At 40.0% G+C, this 14,779-nt stretch overlaps 1 protein-coding gene across 16 annotated transcripts in view; it reads left to right on the top strand.

Annotated features, from left to right (window-relative positions):
- Positions 1-14,779, top strand: part of BCAS3 (BCAS3 microtubule associated cell migration factor) — a 361,344-nt gene that overhangs the window by 83,566 nt on the left and 262,999 nt on the right. For all 16 annotated transcript variants that reach the window (XM_062617124.1, XM_062617125.1, XM_062617126.1 and 13 more), the window contains one exon: positions 3,644-3,737. In XM_062617124.1, coding sequence (XP_062473108.1) covers positions 3,644-3,737 — 94 coding nt within the window. The remainder of the gene's footprint in view (positions 1-3,643; positions 3,738-14,779) is intronic.

A 14,779-nucleotide genomic window follows, 5' to 3' on the forward strand; every position in this document is an offset into this window, starting at 1 on the left:
ATGCGTTGTTAAGCAATTTGTACTGCTGGTTTCACTTCCAAGAAAAATTTCCATCTCTGCTCTTTTCAGTGGTAAGAAACCATAAACTGGCCAAAAGGAACGAGTTGTACAGTGTCGGTATCGATTGAATGGGCCCTTTGTTAGCCTATGGACATTGTTCTCTCCAACACTTCTCAGGTAGCATCTTCCACTTCATCTTTTGCAAGAAGTGGTTTCTAAAATTTGTGAAGCCTCTGTGGCAGAGGCCTTTGATACTCCTTCATCACTGCACTGCTCTGGTTTCCATCCTCTGCATGGATTCTGTGCTGTTTGATTTATCCAAACGATATAAACCCTCTTGTACTGAGGTAGTTATGTCTGCTTAAAGATCTCTATTCCAGTATAAAGCATCTTGTGTTATACCAGCATAATTTTGTCTTCCTTAAGTTACATACAATGGTGAAAATCATACTATGATTTTAAAGCTCTGCAAGCTTTAAGTTGGCGTGTGAGCCGGGCTCCTGTTTTACGGCAGGTTTGGAAGGGGCATTTCCAAAGAGGGTCTTCTTTGGTTTATGATGTAGTTAAGTCAACTGCTGTAATTCCTTTGATTTATTCCTCCCTCCTTCCTTTGTAGTGTTGAAACTGTAAAAGGTGATGTATGTTTTCCCCAGCAGTCCACTGGAGGACATGACAAATCCATCAGTGCAGCCTCAAGATTTAAACAGAAGTTGGTGATTTTAAGCCAAGCTCTTCCCTTCTCTGTTCCACAAGGATTTATTTTTTCACATTGATTTTCAAAAGCTGAAGAGCATTTTTCGACTTCTTCTTAACTTGCACAAACAATTGCTGTTTCCATGTGTGCCTCAGAAGCAAGTATTTCCATTCTGTGGCCACAGTTGGTGGGGACTGACAGGGAAGAAAGGAGGTGGTGCGGCGCCATCACAACCCGAGTTTCAGGTTGTGTGCTGTCCAGGGATTTCCAGGCTTTTGTGGGTGATGATTTTGGAGACTGACATCTTTCAGTTTGAGTCTGAAAGCTCTGCATGAGCCAGGTGTGGTGGCAAGCAAAGGTTTTCAGGCTCTACAAGCTCACAGTTGCTTTTCTTTCCTTATTGGACATTATGCCAACAAGATGGTCTTGTCTTTCTGACACAGAGGAGAAAGCCAAAGCAAGGACTGGTTTGCTGTACCTGAACATCAGCTTTTACAGTGAAAAGTGAAGATTTTTGAGAAGTCCTTTTAGATGAAACACAAAGGGTGTTTTTCCAGGAAGATAATGTTAAGCAGTGTTTGAGAAAAAGCATTTAAAAGCATGGAACCAGTCAGCATAGCATACAAATAGTAGGTTTGGGCTTTATTGTAGTCACAAATTGGAATGTCTGAGGTGTTTCACAGTTTTTAATGTTGTGGCATTTTTGCTTTGTATCATATTTCCAGAAGGAAAATATTTAAAGGTCATCTTACCATCCAGAGTGTTTCTTGTCCATTGAATAGGGGGTTATGTTGCAGAGATAACAGTGGAGCATTTATCATTAGTTAATACAGAAAAGCCTTGCTGAATTAATCTGTCTGTAGAAGGTGATGCCTGTGAAATATCCTACATCACTGTTTTTAGCAATCATTTTAGATACTGTTGGTGCATACACGTTCATGGGTGAAACACTTTTGTTTAGCAGACTAGATTTAAAACCACCTGAAGCTGGTTTATGATGTTACTTTATCATTACTGTGTATGTTTAACTAGGGCGAAGTGTTAAGGATAAGACCAAGTTACCTAAAAGTGAAAAAGATTATCTATAGGAATTATTTAGTACAGCTTATATCAGCTGAGGAAAGAACAGTGTTTCTTTGAAATGCTCTTAGGAAGGTCTCCAGACCCTTTGGTTAGTGGTTCTGGAATAAGCACGAAATGCTGACAACAGAAAGCAAAACCATAATTGTGCTTATGTGACAGTGCCAAGTAATTTGAATGTTTAAAGTAAGTCAAGCGCAGGCCTCTTCATCCTTATTACGTGACTTCTTTAAACATTTAAAGATGATTTCTCTTTTTGAAGCATAAAAATATCTTCAAATTATTCTGATATCAGTTAGGAATAGGAAGTATTAAAACCCTTTCAGATTGTTTTGGAAGCAGCAGACAAATTATTCTGAACCTGAAATGGGAAATTTTGCACTCTCTTGTTAAGAAGGTGGTTTTTGCTTACCACAGAAACCCTTTCACTAAGTCCTTTCCTGACAGATTTTTCTCCTTGGTTTATTTCATTTAGTCTTTAACATGATGAAACCAAGGAATTAAAATACTTTTACAGCTCTTGCATATGCTTTGTTCACACTTTTTTTTGGTTCTCTTCTAAATACCTAAGGATATATTTTCCCTTTCCATACAACTAGACATTGGTAATACTGTGTTCTTTTGGAGGTCCTTTTGTGTGTCTTCACAATCAGCTTTGGTTTTGACTGGGCCAAGTGGTTTTATCAACTTCAAATACCCTTTTGTTTAAGACAACCAAAAGCTCGTCCTTTGTCCCTCCCTTCAGAAGATGTTGCACAACACATTTCAGGCCAGGTATTTCCTTTTCCCCTTTATTTCCTTCTGCTGTGAAAACTCTCTCCTACCTTTTAATTATCTTTGTTGTTCACAATCAGGTATTTTACAACAGCAGAACTATTTAACCTTTTGTAATACCTTTTTTAACCTTTGCAATGCTGTCACAATGTCCATTGAGGCAATTTAATCAGATTCTTGTTTAGCAATGCAGCTGCTTTCATGCGTGCTCTTAGTCCTTAGCCTTTCTTGTGTCGTTTGGAAATCCAGATAGCTCAAGTCTGTCACCACGTGTTAGCAGGATGCAAGCTGTAGTGTTCCTGCCTGTGTAGCTGATGGAAAGCGAGGCCATAGTTTTATGGGTATTGGGTCTGTTTTTCCATCCTATGTATACTTTGAATCCTCATGAAGAAAATGCTGATTTATGTAATAGTTAAATATTCCCTTTTCTTTGAAAAAGTCTATGCAACCTCCTGTTTTTCCTTCCATTATGTGATTTTTGTTATTGCTTAAGGAAAATCATGTGTTGCTTACAGCTAGAGAGCTATGCGTGCTCTTCAGAGGAATGACACTGATCCTCCTTACGTTAGTCCAACTGCATGATGCTGCTGAGCCTGGTGGAATGAGAGCTCTGCTCCATGCGAGCGCTGAAGGAGCTCCTGTCCCATGTTATGAGTAATGATCACAGTATCCCACACTGCTTTGTGCTGGAAGGGACCTTTAAGCTCATCCAGTGCCCAACAGCAGTGGAAGCAAATGCAGCTTCCTGGTGCACTGCGTACAGACTTCTTTTGTAATAAACTTCTATTCAGCCATTACTACTTCAAAACAGTACTGGTTTTCCATTTTGCCTTATTTGAATAGGCTAAATAAATAGGAAATCCAGGTGTAAAGTGCATGATCTTGTCTATTTAATAGTAGGTTATTTGAGATGTCTCATGTCTCGTTATCTGAAAAAAAGACAGAAGGTTGTATTTAGTTCACATGTAGTTAACATTGCTAATTTGTGCCACTGTATCTGTCTTGTAAAACCATTCCTATATGGTTAAGTTGAAATTTTCTCTTAGGTGTACTTTTACTTTCTAACCTTCCTTTATCTCTATTAATATTATGCAGGTACTTGTCAGTGAGGACTCTGATAGTGATGGTATTGTGGCCCACTTCCCTGCTCACGAAAAGCCTATTTGCTGCATGGCTTTTAACCCTAGTGGTAAGTTATTTTATTGTTTTAACATGATAGTTGTAAACAAGATGAAGACAGTAAAGTGTCATAAATGTGTTCTCTGGAGGAATTGCAAATGCTGTTGTGATACATGCAATTATCTACTCATTGCTTCTAGGACTTCTGACCTGCTCTCTTGAGGGTTGAATGTGTCACACAGTGGTTAATGTCTTTTTTTTGTTTGAAATTTCAAACTGAAGCAAATCTATACTGTGGTGTATGTGAGAAGATTCAAGTCTTCCACTTTGAATGTAGAAGTACTAGGGAATTCCTTTCTGTTGGGTATCCTGCCCACCAGGTATCCAGATGTTCCAATATGCAGGTATCCAGAGGATCAGCCCACATGTTAAATTGTACCCCTCTGTAAGTATGACAGTGAAATTAATGGTTTCACTTTTAAAGTATCTTACACTACCATTTATGTGTTTTGTTGATGGAGTTTAGAATTCCACCCTCGCTCTGAGTGAAATCAGCTGTAATTTGAAAATGCTTTTAAGAACCCATTCCTCACATTTTTCTTTGTAAATGAACAATGCCTGTGGGCATCAGAGATATCTACAAATCCTGTCTGTTAATAAATCTTACCAAATTGACAATTAACGTGTTTGCTACTCTGCCTATAGACAGAAGAACCCCTAAGCGTTGCAGTGGATTGCAGTAGTAGTCAGTGCAATGGCCGGTGAATCAACAGCTCCCACTTGCCCAAATGAGCAGTTTCTAAAACGTAGCAAATGCCATGAAGATCTTGAGGCTGGAGTCACATTTCAGAGAATAAAACTAAAAGTGTCATTTATGTTTTCACTTTTACTCACCAGTTGGTCTTACTCTGATGTCCCATTTTCACTGTGGGTTTTTGACATAAAACCCCTGTATTCCCATCTGGCTGAATTTTCCTCTGATACTTCAGAGAACTTCTCGTTGAACTCTCTGCATTTAACTGAGAATCAACTATGCCAGCTCCAGAACAGTAATGTTTTTGCTTCATTCTCTTGTAGAAAGATAGTACCTAGAGTTGAGCAATGCTATTTAAGAGAAATAAATACAGCTGCTTAAACGCCATATAGAGATTAATGAAATGCCTCCTTAAGACAATTTTTATGATTGTATAAACTTCAGAATGTTGGTGCAAAAGCAGATTAACTGGTTATTTTTTAAATGGAATGCTATATTTGCATATTGTTGGATTACTTGTTTTATAATCAAGTTCTTTTGGTTTGCTCGGGGACTAAAATGACAATTCTTTGTGTGTGATACAACATTCTTACCTTAGGTCTAGTGGTGCAGTGAGATACTCAATGGCAAAACACTTCGCCTAATTGGTGTTCTTCTTGACTGATTGCAAATTACGTGTTCTGTGAGACAAATGCAGGAGGGATGAGTCACAGCCAGGTATCAAACCAGTTGAAAACCATCACCTCAGCTGCCTACAGCATGAAAGCAGCACTCAACACTGGATTCTGTATTCTTTATTGAACATCAAGGCAGAACTTTGTTTGAGGCCAGTGTTTTAACATCATCTTCATCCATTCCATAGTGGTACATTGCCAATCAAGCTGATCTCATTACAAAGCAGAACAACACAAGAAGTGGCTTTTGATCCTGTCTTTGGCTGTTGGCTGGTTGTAGTGAAAACCACTTTTGATTTCAAGCAGTGTCTGTGATGCTGCACTCGAACACAGCAATTGCTAATTTTTGCTTTAAAGGCAAACAGGGAACACCAGTCTGTTTCAGTGAAGTATTTTATTCCCTATGGCTCATTAAATAGCTTAATTTCATCATGTGTCATCCCAAGGGTCCATGGCCTCTACAGGTCTGTACAAACTTACAGGATTGTGTTTGAAAAAAGTCCTGAACAAAGCCACCACTGACATGGGAGCTCACTAAAAGTCAATGGATATGGTAGATGGATATATATGTTTTTGTGTGGTAAACCAGTAGAACAGCACCACAGCCACTTCAAGCTGTGTTTTAAAGGTATCAGTTACCAGTAAGATACAGTTTGGGGGGTTTCTGCTGTTTATTTTTCCATGCTGAGCAAGGAGCTTGCTAGGGAGAAGTTATTAGTGATCAAATAACAGTACAAAATGTATGGGTATCGCTGAGAGAATAGCTCCTTGTAATAGATTGTTTCACTGTAGGATTATCAGAAAGCAATCCAGTGGGAAGGGGAGAGAGTCACTAATGTCAGTAAATGGCAGTCGTATTTTCCCCTGGTCTTTCTTTTTGAAACCAAGAAGAAATCCCTTACTGCACTTACAGCATCCAAGATACATTAAGTTATTATGGGCCTGGCTGAGTCTGTTGCAAACAGTGGCAGGACTCTTGCTGATAGGTGTGTGGGTCTTTTTTTGTTGGCTTTTCTGGTTTGCTTTGGGTTTGAGTCTGTGGGTTTGCGTTTTCCTCCCGGCAAGGTAAATAATCCATGTGGAGTTCCAAGCAGGGCTGGTTGGCAGGGAGAACCACCCGTATGTGTTACAAGGCAAAAGGCTGAAAGAACAAGCAGGGGTGTTTCTGCATAGCACTTCATTGGGCTGTGTAGACGTTTTTGTAGTGACTTTTGCTGGCATTAGATCTACCTTTTGTTCAGATTTAAGGCAAATCTGCTGACTTCTTTGCCCATTTTGAGGTATTTGAAGAAACTTGGCATATAGTTAACTTTCTGGGTATTAGACCTATGGCTGCTCTGAAAGCCAGCTTGGATAATAAAATAACAAACTTGAATACAATTTTTGAGTATATTTCGGGGGAACCACACTTTGGGGTTTTTAAATGCTGCCTAGCATGTCCCTGTATACCTCTTCCAGACCTATATGTTAATAAAAGCTTGCTTCTGAGTCAGGGAGACTGTAAAAGGCTCAGTCCAAGACATGTAGCAAATCATGTTTAGCGTTGGGGGGGGGAGAAACATAAAGATGAAAAACTGCAGTTCCTGGTGGTTTTGGGTTTGCTGTGTTTTTTCCTGTGTCTATCAGAAAAAGTTGTGCGGGTTTAGTGTGGGCAGTGGGTTGCTGGGGTTTTGGGGGGTGGAGGGGAGGGACTGTACTGCAGCTGAAAGTTTGTGGCCAGGCATCTCATCCACAAAATCCCTTAGTCCTGTGGAATTTCTAAAAGCTGGGTCCCTGCATGTGTTGTTATTGCCTCTCTGCTCAACATTTTTCATTTTAATAGGTAAGATATGCAGTAGTTCAATAAAAGTGGGAAAGAACCGGTCCTCCTTTGCCATTTGTTGCTGACTGAATCTTTGGGAAGCAGGCACAAAATGCTAACGGGGTCCTTATTCTAGTGGTAAAAATCAAAGCTATGACGTGAGGCTCCTTAATCCGCTCCCTTTGCCAGCTGTGTTGTCAGCTTTGAGGGCAGTGTTTCTTCTGGCTGGAGGGCACACTTCCTATATAACATTCTTGTTCTGGTTTTGGAAGTGTGCTTAATATATCTGATTCCAAGTTTGAAGCTCAGGTGACTTGGCACTGTGGCTTGTTTTCTTTTTCCTTTTTTAATTGCTAGAATGTGAGTATTTCGTGGATCGTTTTCTTCCTTAGGAAACTGGCACAGTTTTTCCAGGCACTTTATTATATGTCAAAATCCTCATTTATTTATATAATGCCATATATGTCAGGGATTGCGTTTGTGACTTACATGAAGGTAAGGTTCCTCTTCTGAAGCGCAAATGTTCTGATTGTTTTGTTTAAAACATCCATCCAATATTGAATAAATTAAATGCCAGAATAATAATCTAGCATTGCCAAGTGCTGTGGAAACGCTGCTGTCTATTAAGAGGAAAAAGGGATCTGATTTTTGGCTCTGTTTGCTCAGTAAGTAATGCATACCCATAGTATTTATTTATGTTTTACCACAGCCCCTTCCCATGAAGTGACTTTTGCCACCACAATATGTGGCAAGGATACTTGCATGTAAGAGGAAGGAGCTCTGGGGCCCTGGTGCAGGTGATGAGCAGAAATGGGCTCCTGCCAGTGGAATAATTCATGCAGCTTGGCAGTGGCCAGCAAGGCGGATGAATTCTGTGGGGAGCTGTGGCAGGTAGACTGTGCTGTAGCTGCTCCAAGGCTTTTGAATGGCACTCACTGGATGTCTTCTGATTATAGCACTCTTCTGTAGTTGATTGGGAAAATAGTAATCTTTCTTCAACCTAATTGGTAATGATCCGTGTCCAAGAAGGTGGGCACATCTCTAGCACCATGTCCACTCTTGTCATTGCTGAACAAAGGAAGGCAGCTTCTAGCTTTTAGGAAGTCTTCAAGCTTTTTATTAAAACACTTCAAGATAAGAATAAATAATACAAGAAAGTGAAGTAACATTAATAGACTGGGGACTTTATTACAGTACCTTTGGCATACATATTGATGTAGTGGAAACAAGAGGCTTACACAGAGACCCTAAGAACAATTACTTTAATTCACTTATTAAATGAAAATCACATTAAGCCATTGTCAGGGTGCTTCTACTTAGTGTTAACACTGACTTACTATTCAGTTGCAGATTAACTGAAGGCAAGCTTACAACAGAGTGTCCGGACAAGAATGTAGTACTGTTTCCTGATTGCCATTAAGTAATTTAGATTTATTTAGATGTATTTTTCAGACTGCATCTATGCAGATATGCTCCCAAACCTGCACATCATGCTTGTTCTGCTTATATATATATATATATATATATATTTTGTCCTGAAAAATGTTTTGATACCTTTATATTGAGTCCAGGACCAAGACCTGTCTATGGGGTTATAGTTGGCCACACAAAAATAATGTAGGATGTTGTTAGTGATGTTGAGTTGCACATTATGTCAGCTGGTGATTTGGCTTTCTCCGTGCTATAAATGTAAGGTACCTAGAAACGTCAGTTATATATAACCAATAACAATTTTCTGTTATATAATGTAAACCAGCAGTATTGACACTAAGGTCTCTATTTATTATGGTTGAATTTTTACCACAGTTAAAATGAAGCCAGAATGAAAAACGCTGACAAATATTTTATTGGTTATTAATATGTTTTTCTGTCAGTGCAACATCGTGCAAGAATTTGTCATCAGGAGGCTTTATTTTTTACTATGTGTATAATATATATTTTTATACACTAAAAAATCCAGGTACAAGCTGTTTGCAGAATGTCATAGTCACTACAGCATCACAGAAGAATCCTGTCTGCTGTGTAATGTAAATGACAAGAGCTTCTTGTGTAAACTCTGGATGAAGATGCCCTGAACTAAATTTTGGAAGGTCGCAAAGGAAGGAATACACCATAGGGGGTTACTTAAATGAAGATGTTTACAGAAAAATCTCCGAGCCTTTTAACGTGTTGATGATAGTCTGCCAGGAATTGTAAGTGTATGCAGGGTCTCAAATGGGGAGAGGGAAGGGAAAGGATTAAATGTTACCAATTAGAATCGGTTGCGCAATGGCAAACTGGATTAGTCTAAACTAGTGTGTCTAGACTGGAGACTGAAGGAACCATGCAAACATCCTCGTTTTTCATTAGGTTGTATTAGACTCTGTGATTTGGAAAGGAGGAAAAAACCTCACCAATTCTGATGTCAGCCGTAGTCCATTAAAACTAATTCACTTTGCTCCCTCTTCCATCGTAGACGCAGGGATGATTGCTAGTCACTGTTGTTAAAGGCAATAAATACGCCGGGCTGCACAGAGCTCTGGCATGGTCTGTTATGGAAATTTCTGTGTACAGCCTCGTTCAAATGTTTTGGTTTATTTCTATTTATTTTAATATTGGTCCAAAGTATTCACTGTTTTACTTTCATTTAAGGACTTGGGACTTAAGCAAAGTTGTGGAAGCAGAGATAGTACAGAGAATTCAGGCTTCAGTGGGATTTGGGAGGCATTAGATCTGCTCCTTTTTCTTTTTGTAAGGCATGTCAATTGAAAGCTCTCGGGGTACATATTATTTGCAAGTAGGATTTCCTGATGTTTAAAATAAATGGTTATGGATTGTTATTGTTTAATGAAAATATGCTCCCCCCCCCAAGAAACAAAGTGTTTAGTCTGGGGGGGCTATGAGGTGGTATTTCTTACCTTTTCCTTTTCACAATCCAAGCCTGAGCACTGAGAACAGGAGAATGTTACCGATTTGAAAAACACACCAATATACTAGGTTTTGGGGTGGTTTTTTTTTTTTCAAAATATAATTATCTTTATTTTCCTCCAAACTCAGGAATGTATTCCAAACTAAGCGGGAAATTCTGGCTTGCTTGCAATCCTTACATTTAATCATCTGATTCTGCATTTGTATTTACAGTGTTAAAAGGATGTGGCCTCTTTTTCCCTTTCCTAAGTGGATTTCTTTCAGGAATGGTCAGACTCCTAATTCTCTATCCGATTGGTATTTGTAAACCTATGCATTCTGGGAAGGTGTTGTTATAAAGACTCATTAAAAAGAATACTTTTAAAGCCATAGGAGTGAGTTTTGGGGAGTTTTGCCATAGAACAGCACAAGCTTTAGGTTTCCCTCCTCTGTATCTAGTTCTTCTGGGTGATTTTTTTCGTACTGCATTTCTAAATACTTTCTAAATGCAGAGTTTCTAAACCATTCATCTGCTGGGCACCGAATATATTTGAATGGGCTCTGAACTGACACACAGGCAAACGTGCGTGCTACATACACAACAAGTTCTGTCCTCTTGTGTTTGAGGGAGATTATGGGAGAAGGAGACAGATGCTATATCCACTGCTAGTACATGTTCGAATGCGAAACCACCAGCAGATAGTTCACCATTGTTTGCAGACTGCATCTCGCAGGGAAAGTTAAAAATACAGTAAAATTTACATGACGGAATAACACTGCAAAATGAACTCAAAAGAAAAGAGTGCTCGGTTGGCTCGCTGGTGTGCGAGCTGTGGTGTATGGCTTCTATTCATAGGAGTGAAATGAAAGGATGCAGTTAAATACAGTTGTGAAACGTCCAGTCCGACAGCTGCATTGAGTTTGTTTTTCAATTTCTCGTTGCCTTTCTTGTTTATTAGCTGTGACTCTGAGGTCAGAATTAAAACAAATATTTTAATGGCAGCATTTATGATGTTGGCAGGGAGTGCTACGGCTTAGTGCCGCGAGCTGGCCAAGAGGCGATATGGGTGGTGTGAGGTGGTCCCTCCTCAGGACGGAGTCACCCTCGGTGAGACTTCCCAAAGCATCCTATCTGCAAATCACACAACTGATAAGCATCCTGGAATCTGCTTTCTGGTTCTGTTAGCAAACTGGAGGATCTTAGTTGTAGGAGGCTAGAAGGGAGGGTCCTTCTGTAGATTTCTATCCTCTTGAAAACTAACAGAATTCCTCTCTTCATTGTGACAAATCTAAGGTCTAAAGGCCTTTATGAACTGTGATAATTAAAACCAACCTGTGTGTAAACTACACACATCTACTCGTACTATCAAACTTGTTAAATGTGCTTTTAAGGGTAATTTTAGAGTCTGCAGGGCTGTAGTTTTATTTTAGGAAATTGTCTTCACCACATTTAAAAGCAACTTACAGACATTTTATTTGTGCTAATGCTGAATATTAGTTACTAAATATATTGTTCGCCACACTTGTGCAGGTTCTGTACAGCCATAGATAATACAATAAAAATAGAATCCATAAGGAAGGAAATCAGATCAGTGTTTCTGAAATCAGTTCCAGACAGATAGGTTTTTACCTTATGTTGACCATTTCTATTAGCCAGATTTCATGATAAACTGTAAGTTTCCCCTCCACCCTCTAGGAAAACAGGAATTTCATAGACATTCCAAGCTTAATGAAGTTCTATAAATAATGAAGCTAAAAGCATCAATTTTTGAATGTTAACTTTCTATTTGCATGTGGAATGCATGTATTTGTACTATGTAACCATTTCTCACTAGTATTTCAAAGAAGGTAAAAAGTAAATTATTTGGATTTTGGCAGTTACACAGATCAGGGGTTTGATACAGACTACACAGCAATAGAAGTTCCAGAATTTCTTTCCACCTTCCTCCTAATTCTGAGACGGAATGATGCTGGGCTGTTAAAGGTGGCAGGAAACAATTGGTTCAGGTTTTCAGTCTAGACCAGCTGCTCATCTTGCTTTAGCCAGTGTTATCACCAGGCCTGGCAGTAACCAAACCCCCTGGTTCTGAGGTCTGTCTGTACCCTTATATTCATTTCTTTTTTTAGGCAAAACTGTCTCTTGGCTACAGTTGTATCTTTTGTCTACAGAAAGGGCTGATGCGAGACAGAACTTTGGGGAAGATTAGCTGAAAAAGGAACTTCTCAGTAGTTGGAGTCAGTGTTGTAGCTGACGCAGGCGTTCAGTTTATTTGGTATGGTTTAGGGTCATAAAACTGGGATTTTTGAGGATTGATAGAAATATTCTTTTGTAGGTTAACTTTATTTATTTATTGGGTTAGATGTGACACAACAAATAAATGTGTGTTTCACACATTTCAGCAAAGGTTGACTTTTCCTAGAGATGCTGAAATAGAAAAGGAAGTTAAATAGTGCATCAAGATGTAACTAACAAATCACTTTTTACTCCACATTTAATATTTTCATTCCAGTAAAAATACTGACAGTATTGATACAGTCAAGTTTTTAGGTGGAAATAATGTATTTTGTGATTATAAAGCTTCTGTTTGTTGCCTAGGAAAGTGCTTTCTAGTTAAGGAGATTTTTTGTCACAGAGACCTAGATGTTTTTAGCTAACAAATGTGTGACCAAACCCAGCTGGTCTGTTTTCTGTTCATGTCTAGAAGATTTCATAATCAGTTGTAGGTATTCCAATTAAAACCAGACTTTACAGTGTGTAAAAGTTGTTGAACACTGTGCATGTTAATTGTGTTTTTTGGCAAGCTTTCTCTATGCTATATGGATGATAGCTGTGGTTTATAGGTTACATTTTAGATGGCTGGTGACAGTTTTAATGAACACTTTAAAGTCATATTCATTTTATTGTCTCTAACATAATTCCATTCTGTGCAATTCGCTAGTTAATGGATAGTCTGTTCATTTATCTAGTGCATGGGTCAGTAAGTTTCTCTCTCCTCTCCCTGCAGAGAGGAGGAAGGCCAGATCCTCTCTAGCTCGCAGAGGAAGGTATGTTTTCTGTCACTTGCTCTGCCTGACACGCACGTTGTGGGATCACAGTTTTAACAGCAGTCCCACAAGCAAAGAGGGCTGCAGGAGTGTGCTCTATGGGTATGTGCTGCCTTCCCTGCCAGGCAACACTGGATGCTTTCTTCTCCCGTTTTTTAACAATACTCCTTATCAGACAGAAGGAAAGTCACAGCCTGCTTGTATTTCACGCAGTGGAAATGCCATGTGTTGCCTGCTGCAGTTAACGTGTGTTTCAGTGGCATAAGTTGTCTCAGTCAGGGTTGCGGTGGAGTCAGTGGTGGTGAGGCGAGAAGAGAATGTGCTTTCTAAAGCTGAGAGCTCTCCGTGCGCTCCGGCTGCCGGATTCACGCAGCAGTTCTGTGAGTGGCTGTGAGGGTGAATAACCTCGGGGTCTGGAGAGAAATCCCCTGCCTGCAGTTGAACTCGGGTAGGGTTTTTGCAGGCAGAATGCTGTGTTTCTGCCAGGCTGCTGAGGCGCTTCTCAGCCCTTATAGAGATCTGAGACAGTTAATTTGTGTTCTTCAGGCTGGCACCATTCCTTACGAACACGCAGAGGGATGCTGGCTCTCCGCTGTGGCGACTGATTGCACAGCTTTATTTCCTTTGATTTTATGTATTCGTCTGTGCTGCTGAATTGGGGTAGTCTTACACAAGGAAAGAATAATTTCTGGCTTATCCTGAGAAGCAGAACCAGGCTGTCCCCTTGCTGGGGATAAACTGTATAAATCAGACCTTCACAGGACTAACATACTTACCTGTTGTTTTAAACCTGCACACAGAAGGGTACTTTGTAAGCTTTATACTGATTACTGTAATGCTTTTGGATCACAAGGTCCTAAGGATGCGTATGTGTGATTAAGCAGCGTGTGAAAACAGGTATATACCTCATTTTCACAATTTATAGATAAAGTGTAGAGATATTAGCCCTAAGTTTCAGACACATCCACCAGTTCTGAGAGCCTTGATATTCAGATATCGAGTATGATTTGGAGGACATCCGTTATGGTTTTATCCATCTTCAATGTGAGCTGCAGTGCTGCTCTTCCTCTGTAGCTCTGCCTTCTATAGAAGCCTCAAGTTATGCAGACCAATGTAATGAGTAACTCTGGATATTAGGCTGAGCTGCAGAGGCAAGCAGAACAGGAAATTGTACTTAAGTCTTAATTCCTTTTTTTCACCTGTGGCAATTGGCAGTGCACAATCCAAAATGGTCACAGCCTCCTCTTCTCCAAATGGGGTTCCTAACATCTCTCCTGCCAAGGCGTTCCGAGGAGGCAGTCCAGGCACCATGGGCACCGTGGTTGTGGCAGGCTGCCCTTCAGATGCATGTGCCTTCTTTCTGTGGTGCATTTGGCACAGCCTTTGGCATGAATTCCTCCAAAAAGTCATAGCTGCACAGTAACTGTAACAGCACAAGCCAGTGAATTATGGCAGGATGGCAGGACCTCCCTGTTGAGCTGGGACGAGCTCGGTTGGAATTTGGCTGTAGTGTAGGACACTGCTGATGGGCAGCAGAGCTTTGCTGTCATTTCTTTGCTCTTACTCCTTGTTACTGGGAGCCTCCATACAAATGAGTCTATTACTCATGTTTGTCTTGGGAATCGGGCTAAGAGTAAGAGCTTGCACATCTATTTGAAGTGTGTTTAAATCTCATTCATTGCTGTTAGCGTGAGGTTTGTGCCCCGTTTCTCAGGCTGGGGAGGGAAGTTTTCTTTGCCAAGAACTATATGTACCGAACTCCAGTGGGTGGCTGTGGGTAGCCAGGAAAGATGAGAGTTCTCCTGTGTAGGAATTTTTTTAGAGGTTGTGCTTCAGTTGCCAGTTTGTTAAGGCCAGTAACCAGCTTCACAGCCTCTGAAAAGGACATTCTGTTACAAAAGCTTAGTGGTGGTCCTCTCTTGGGACTCTTTCAATAAAAGCTTTTCTCTACA

This window comes from Pezoporus occidentalis, unplaced genomic scaffold (assembly GCF_034315485.1).
Source record: "Pezoporus occidentalis ecotype Australia unplaced genomic scaffold, CSIRO_AGI_Poc_V1 ctg192, whole genome shotgun sequence".
NCBI classification, from domain to species: domain Eukaryota; kingdom Metazoa; phylum Chordata; class Aves; order Psittaciformes; family Psittacidae; genus Pezoporus; species Pezoporus occidentalis.